General features: G+C 54.4%; 1 protein-coding gene across 3 annotated transcripts in view; it reads left to right on the plus strand.

Annotated features, from left to right (window-relative positions):
* Positions 1-3114: 3114 nt before the first annotated feature.
* The window catches only part of LOC144480253 (calcium-activated potassium channel subunit alpha-1), a 797282-nt gene continuing 792938 nt past the window's right edge, over positions 3115-7458 (plus strand). For all 3 annotated transcript variants that reach the window (XM_078199542.1, XM_078199543.1, XM_078199544.1), the window contains exon 1: positions 3115-4095. In XM_078199542.1, coding sequence (XP_078055668.1) covers positions 3811-4095 — 285 coding nt within the window. In that variant the 5' untranslated portion in view covers positions 3115-3810. The remainder of the gene's footprint in view (positions 4096-7458) is intronic.

A 7458-nucleotide genomic window follows, 5' to 3' on the forward strand; every position in this document is an offset into this window, starting at 1 on the left:
ACAGATATCAGGCCTCATTCTAACTCAATTTAATAGATTTCTAATTCTGCAAAATTTGAAAGTAGCTCAGGAACCAAACAGAAACTGAAGAATGCTGTCCCTATTTCTGAGTTCTTTTTAGAAAATACAACTCTCTAAATCTATAATTGACAAGCTAGAAATATATTTTGAATAGGTATCAGTATTTATATTCAAATCCTTTAAAATGCATTCTATCTTTGCGAAGTAGTTCAGTTCATGTATTAGTGTCATAAGTAGGCTTACATTAACACTGCAATGAAGTTATTGTGAAAATCCCCTAGTCGCCACACTCCAGCGCTTGTTCGGGTACACGGAGGGAGAATTTAGCATGACCAATGCACCTAACCAGCACGTCTTTTGGACTGTGGGAGGAAACCGGGGCACCTGGAGGAAACCCAGCTGATACAGGAGACTCTGCACAGTGACCCAAGCCGGGAATTGAACGAGGGTCCCTGGCATTGTGAGGCAGCAGTGCTAACCAGTCTGCCACCTTGCCACCCTAATACATTGTTCGTCTTGGTTTGAGAGAAGTGTGCAATGATTAGGGAAAAAAACATTGGAAACTCTCACTGCAGGTCAGGCAGCACCTGCTGAGAGCACAATCCAGTTCGTGTTTCCTGTGTGATGATACTTTTCCTTGTCCAGCGGCTGAGCGATGCGGTATAGCCGCCAGATGGCGACTGATGTATTATTCTTGTTTGCAAGTTGCATATTGTTGAGATGTCCAAAGCAATTGAATTTAAACACAATTCAACACTGGGCTAGAATTAAGTGATCCAAACGCTATTTGTAAAATCATTTAGTATTGTGTAATGGACGTTGGTTTCAGAGTGTTGCATTTGAGAGAGTTTTCAGAACCGTTTATTACCCAACTTTGGTTCAGTGTAAATTATGCATCAATTATTTGTGGCCGTCTCTTTTTCTCCAGACTGCAGCATTTAGTTGGCCGTTATTGAATGTTTTAGATATTGTGCCCATGGAAGCTTGTGAATCGTGTTTTACTGACCTTGACGATTTAGTCTTAAGGTTGTGAATAAAACACTTTGCTTGTGCCCGAATAAGCAAAAATTGGGATTCTTTCTCCGTTTGCAGGGAACGTGGCTGATTTAAAAGATACACAATCGGATAAGGTCGAATAGGAGCGTTTTCGGGGATATTTAATGCAGAAGGAAAGATGAATGTGAATACGATGTGCAACATTTTCCAGTATTTATGTTTGGGGGGGGGGGCGGTGAAGCTGTGATCTGAAAAGAGCATATGTGTTGCTAATCTGTTTATTTCTCGGGCCGAAGAATAAAATCAAAGGGGACCGAGCAGTCACTGCAAGGGGTTAACATCCGACCGTTTCTGCGGCCACTGTGCAGATTCATGTTGTGGGGCGGTGGTGATGTGGGTTATCGATTGCAACAATCTTTTTGTGTTATCAGCCCGCGATCCGGTGCTGAACATACACAATAAGTAGCAGAAGCTTGCAGATAAACATCGCCTCCACCTCTCCAACTGATATGTCATCGTGCGAAAGACATCTGCAAAATTAGTTGCGATTTTATTCCCGTCCCTTCCCCGGGGCTGAATCAAGTTTATGCAAACCTAACTATCGCCTCGTATTGAATCGCGGAAACGCCGGGCTCCTGGGTGTCAGCGAGCTGTCAAAAACGTTGCAAAACCGATTGTCCTTGCAGCGATGAACAAAATAGATCTTTATCATAACTCGCTTTGATCACCCAGCCATTAAGAAATCGATAGGGAAAACAACTGTGTTCAGCTTCTCCTTTAACGCGCTGTCTAATTCACTAATTCCCCGTTTTAAAAATCTCATAGAATCCGTTACAACAATTTTAAAAAATCCTACCTGCCGCTGAAATGAGGTGACATCCACCAGTTTGCAACAGCGATGTGTGTGTGTGTGTGTGGACGAGATATCTGTGGAAAATGTGCTTTTAAGCGAAAAGATGAAACAGCAATTACATTATCCCCATACATTGCAAATATGATCATGTAGAGATTTGAAAAGCAGAGAAAGCTCTGACAATGTTATTGGGGGGAGGGTGCATTTTAAAAATAATTTAGTTAGGAGACGTTGAAGAAATAGAATTAAATATGTGATGTATGGAATTGAAAAGCAGAGACAGCCAGGAAATGATACCGGGGTTTGAAAAAAATAATTATTCAATCGGGAGGCAGTGAAGAAATAGAATTAAAATACACGACCATATACCGAATTGAAAAGCCGAGACAGCTCTGACAATGTTATTGGGGGCATTCTTATAATTATTCAGTTGGCAGACTTGGAGAAATAGAATTAAGTGCATGATCACATATAGAATTGAAAAACAGAGACAGTTCCGATAATGTTACTGGGTGCATTTTTATGCATATCTAGCTGGCAGACTTGGAGAAACATAATTAAGTATGTGATCATACACAGAATTGGAAAACAGAGACAGCTCTGACAATGTTATTGGGGGCATTTTAAAAGATTATTTAGTTGGCAGACTTGAAGAAATAGAATTAAATACCTGATCATGCATATTGGAAAAAAAACAGAGGCAGCTCTGGCAGTGTTAGTGGAGGGGGGGGGGTATTTTTTTAATAATTATTTAGTTGGTAGACTTGAAGAAATAGAATCAAATGCATGATCATGCATTGAGAATTGAAAAACAGGCAGCTCTGGCAGTGTTAGTGGGGGTATTTTTTTTATAATTACTTAGTTGGTAGACTTGAAGAAGTAGAATCAAAAATATATGGTTATGCTTAGAATCGAAAAAGAGAGAAAGCTCTGGCAGTATTAGTGGGTTTTTAAAAATAATTATTTAGTTGGTAGACTTGAAGAAATAGAATAAAAAATATATGGTTACGCATAGAATTGAAAAACAGAGAAAGCGCTGGCAGTATTAGTGGGTTTTTAAAAATAATTATTTAGTTGGTAGACTTGAAGAAATAGAATCAAATACATGATCGTGCATAGAGAATTGAAAAAAACAGAGAAAGCTCTGGCAGTGTTCGTGGGGGAGAGGCATTTCTTTTTATAAATATTGAGTTGAGAAAATAGAATTAAGTCGAGGATTGGGGGGGGAGGTGGGATAAGAACCTGATTAATGCAATCAGCGGCAGAGAGTGCTGAGGGGCTGGTGCTTGGGAACTGTATCAGTGCTGTTCCTAGTTCAGTCAGTCAGTGAGCAGCAACCAGTGTGAGCAGGTCTGGGAGAGGGAGCGGGTTGGACCAAACCCAGCAGCAGCAGTGTCTGTCCATCTTCAGACCGTGTGTGTTTGAGAGAAGGGAAGGACGCTTTTTCCCCCAGTTAAAACTCCTCCTGAAAACCAACAGAAGAATTAGAAATCCACCTGTGTGTGTGTGAGAGAGACACACACACACAGAGAGAGAGACTGGAATCCCTCCCAACAGCAAGATTTATATCTGATAAGAGAGGAAGATTTGACAAGAGAGGAAGAAGATCCAGCAGCAAAAGCAACTCCAGTCTATAAATAAATGTGAGCTGGGGAGAAGGGGGCAATTGGAAAGCAAGCAAGCAGAGTCCACCCCCCCCCCCCCTCAGGATTAGAAAGCTGACTGAAGGGAATTTGCTGTGGGGATTATTTATTTATCCGTGCGTCAGTTGTTGTGGAGATTGTGAGGAGAGTGAGAGTGTTTTTGTGAGGAGAAGTCTCTCTCTCTCTCAGTGACAGCCGGTTGCCATGGCGGCTCCGGGCCTGGTGGCGGGCTTCCTCCTCCGCCGCCGCCGCCTCTCGGGCTGCCCCCGCTGCTAGATTTCCCCCCTCCACCCCCCCATGGCCCGGGGCAACACCTCCTCCTCCTCCTCCACCGCCTCCTCCTCCTCCTCCATCACCTCAGGCCGCCGGCACTCGGCGGCGGCGGCGGCCCTGCTGAAGATGGAACCTGTCATCATCCCCATCGACGCCGAGGCCATCTGCGACAGCAACGACCAGCGCATGTGGTGGGCCTTCCTGGCCTCCTCAATGGTCACCTTCTTCGGCGGCCTCTTCATCATCCTCGTGTGGAGGACCGTCCACTACCTGTGGGCTGTCTGCTGCCACTGCGGCCTCAAGAACAAGGTAAAAAGGGGGGTTTGATTTGGTTGTTTTTTTGGGGGGGGAGAGGGGTTTGCTCCTCACACTCACTCAACAGCATCATCTCATTTATTAAGTGCAAATTTAAAATAAAATTCAACTGGGGGAGTTCTCCTTTTCCTCCCATACCTCTCTCCCTCCCCTCCATCCACCTCTCGCCTCCATCCCTCCCCTCCCCTCCTCTTCCTCTTCCTCTCTCTCCCTCTCTCTCCCTCCCCTCCATCCATCTCTCCCCTCCATCCCTCTCTCCCTCTCTCGCTCCCCCTCCATCCCTCCCTCTGCCACCCCTCCATCCCTCCCTCTGCCACCCCTCCATCCCTCCCTCTGCCACCCCTCCATCCCACCGTCTGCCACCCCTCCATCCCACCGTCTGCCACCCCTCCATCCCTCTCCTTGCGACGCGTCCATCCCTCTCCTTGCCACCCTCCATCCCTCCCTCTGCCACCCTCCATCCCTCCCTCTGCAACCCTCCATCCCTCCCTCTGCCACCCTCCATCACTCCCTCTGCCATCCCTCCGTCCCTCCCTCTGCCACCCCTCCGTCCCTCCCTCTGCCACCCCTCCGTCCCTCCCTCTGCCACCCCTCCGTCCCTCCCTCTGCCACCCCTCCGTCCCTCCCTCTGCCACCCCTCCGTCCCTCCCTCTGCCACCCCTCCGTCCCTCCCTCTGCCACCCCTCCGTCCCTCCCTCTGCCACCCCTCCGTCCCTCCCTCTGCCACCCCTCCGTCCCTCCCTCTGCCACCCATCCGTCCCTCCCTCTGCCACCCATCCATCCCTCCCTCTGCCACCCTCCATCCTCCTTCCCTCTGCCACACTCCATCCCTCCCTCTGCCAACCCTCCATTCCCCCTTTCCACCCCTCCATCCCTCTCCCTGCCACACCCCTCCATCCCTCTCCCTGGCACCCCTCCATCCCCCTCCGTGCCACCCCTCCATCACTCTCCCTGCCAGCCCTCCATCCCTCTCCCTGCCACCCCTACAACCCTCTCCCTGTCACCTCTTCATCCCTCTCCCTGCCACCCCCAATCCTCTCCCTGCCAAGCCTCCATCCCTCTCCCCTGCCAAGCCTCCATCGCTCTCCCTGCCACCTTTCCATCCCCCTCCCTGCCACCCCTCCATCCCCCTCCCTGCCGCCCCTCCATCCCCCTCCCTGCCACCCCTCCAAACCACTCCCTGCCACCCCTCCCCCTGCCATCCCTCCATCCCTCCCTCTGCCACCCTCCATCCCCCCTCTGCCACCCGTCCATCCCCCACACTGCCACCCCTCCATCCCCCTCCCTGCCTCCCCTTCCCCCTGCCACCCCTCCATCCCTCCCCCTGCCACCCTCCATCCCTCCCCCTGCCACCCTCCATCCCTCCCCCTGCCACCCAACCATCCCTCCCTCTGCCACCCAACCATCCCTCCCGCTGCCAACCCTCCATCCCTCTCCCTTGCCACCCCTCCATCCCTTCCTCTGCCACCCTCCATCCCTCCCTCTGCCACCCTCCATCCCTCCCTCTGCCACCCTCCATCCCTCCCTCTGCCACCCTCCATCCCTCCCTCTGCCACCCTCCATCCCTCCCTCTGCCACCCTCCATCCCTCCCTCTGCCACCCTCCATCCCTCCCTCTGCCACCCGCCATCCCTTCCTCTGCCACTCCTCCATCCCTTCCTCTGTCACACCTCCATCCCTCTCCCTGCCACCCCTCCATCCCTCTCCCTGCCACCCCTCCATCCCTCTCCCTGCCACCCCTCCATCCCTCTCCCTGCCACCCCTCCATCCCTCTCCCTGCCACCCCTCCATCCCTCTCCCTGCCACCCCTCCATCCCTCTCCCTGCCACCCCTCCATCCCTCTCCCTGCCACCCCTCCATTTCTCCCTGCCACCCCTCCAAATCGCTCGCTGCCACTCCTCCGTCCCTCCCCCTGCCACCCCTCCATCCCTGCCACTCCTCCATCCCTCCCCGTGCCACCCCTCCATCCCTCTCCCTGCCATCCCTCCATCCCTCTCCCTGCCATCCCTCCATCCCTCTCCCTGCCATCCCTCCATCCCTCTCCCTGCCATCCCTCCATCCCTCTCCCTGCCATCCCTCCATCCCTCTCCCTGCCACCCATCCAGCCCTCTCCCTGCCAGCCCTCTCCCTGCCACCCCTCCATCCCTCTCCCTGCCACCCCTCCATCCCTCTCCCTGCCACCCCTCCATCCCTCTCCCTGCCACCCCTCCATCCCTCTCCCTGCCACCCCTCCATCTCTCTCCCTGCCACCCCTCCATCCCTCTCCCTGCCACCCCTCCATCCCTCTCCCTGCCACCCCTCCATCCCTCTCCCTGCCACCCCTCCATCCCTCTCCCTGCCACCCCTCCATCCCTCTCCCTGCCACCCCTCCATCCCTCTCCCTGCCACCCCTCCATCCCTCTCCCTGCCACACCTCCATCCCTCTCCCTGCCACCCCTCCATTCCTCTCCCTGCCACCCCTCCATCCCTCTCCCTGCCACCCCTCCATCCCTCTCCCTGCCACCCCTCCATCCCTCTCGCTGCCACCCCTCCATCCCTCTCCCTGCCACCCCTCCATCCCTCTCCCTGCCACCCCTCCATCACTCTCCCTGCCACCCCTCCATCCCTCTCCCAGCCACCCCTCCATTCCTCTCCCTGCCACCCCTCCATCCCTTTCCCTGCCACCCCTCCATCCCTTACCCTGCCACCCCTCCATCCCTCTCCCTGCCACCCCTCCATCCCTCTCCCTGCCACACCTCCATCACTCTCCCTGCCAGCCCTCCATCCCTCTCCCTGCCACCCCTCCATCCCTCTCCCTGCCACCCCTCCATTCCTCTCCCTGCCACCCCTCCATCCCTCTCCCTGCCACCCCTCCATCCCTCTCCCTGCCACCCCTCCATCCCTCTCGCTGCCACCCCTCCATCCCTCTCCCTGCCACCCCTCCATCCCTCTCCCTGCCACCCCTCCATCCCTCTCCCTGCCACCCCTCCATCACTCTCCCTGCCACCCCTCCATCACTCTCCCTGCCACCCCTCCATCCCTCTCCCAGCCACCCCTCCATTCCTCTCCCTGCCACCCCTCCATCCCTTTCCCTGCCACCCCTCCATCCCTTACCCTGCCACCCCTCCATCCCTCTCCCTGCCACCCCTCCATCCCTCTCCCTGCCACACCTCCATCACTCTCCCTGCCAGCCCTCCATCCCTCTCCCTGCCACCCCTCCATCCCTCTCCCTGCCACCCCTCCATCCCTCTCCCTGCCACCCCTCCATCCCCCTCCCTGCCACCCCTCCATCCCCCTCCCTGCCACCCCTCCAAACCCCTCCCAGCCACCCCTCCGTCCCCCCGCCACCCCTCCGTCCCCCCCGCCACCCCTCCGTCCC

This window comes from Mustelus asterias, chromosome 28 (assembly GCF_964213995.1).
Source record: "Mustelus asterias chromosome 28, sMusAst1.hap1.1, whole genome shotgun sequence".
In the NCBI taxonomy this organism is placed as follows: domain Eukaryota; kingdom Metazoa; phylum Chordata; class Chondrichthyes; order Carcharhiniformes; family Triakidae; genus Mustelus; species Mustelus asterias.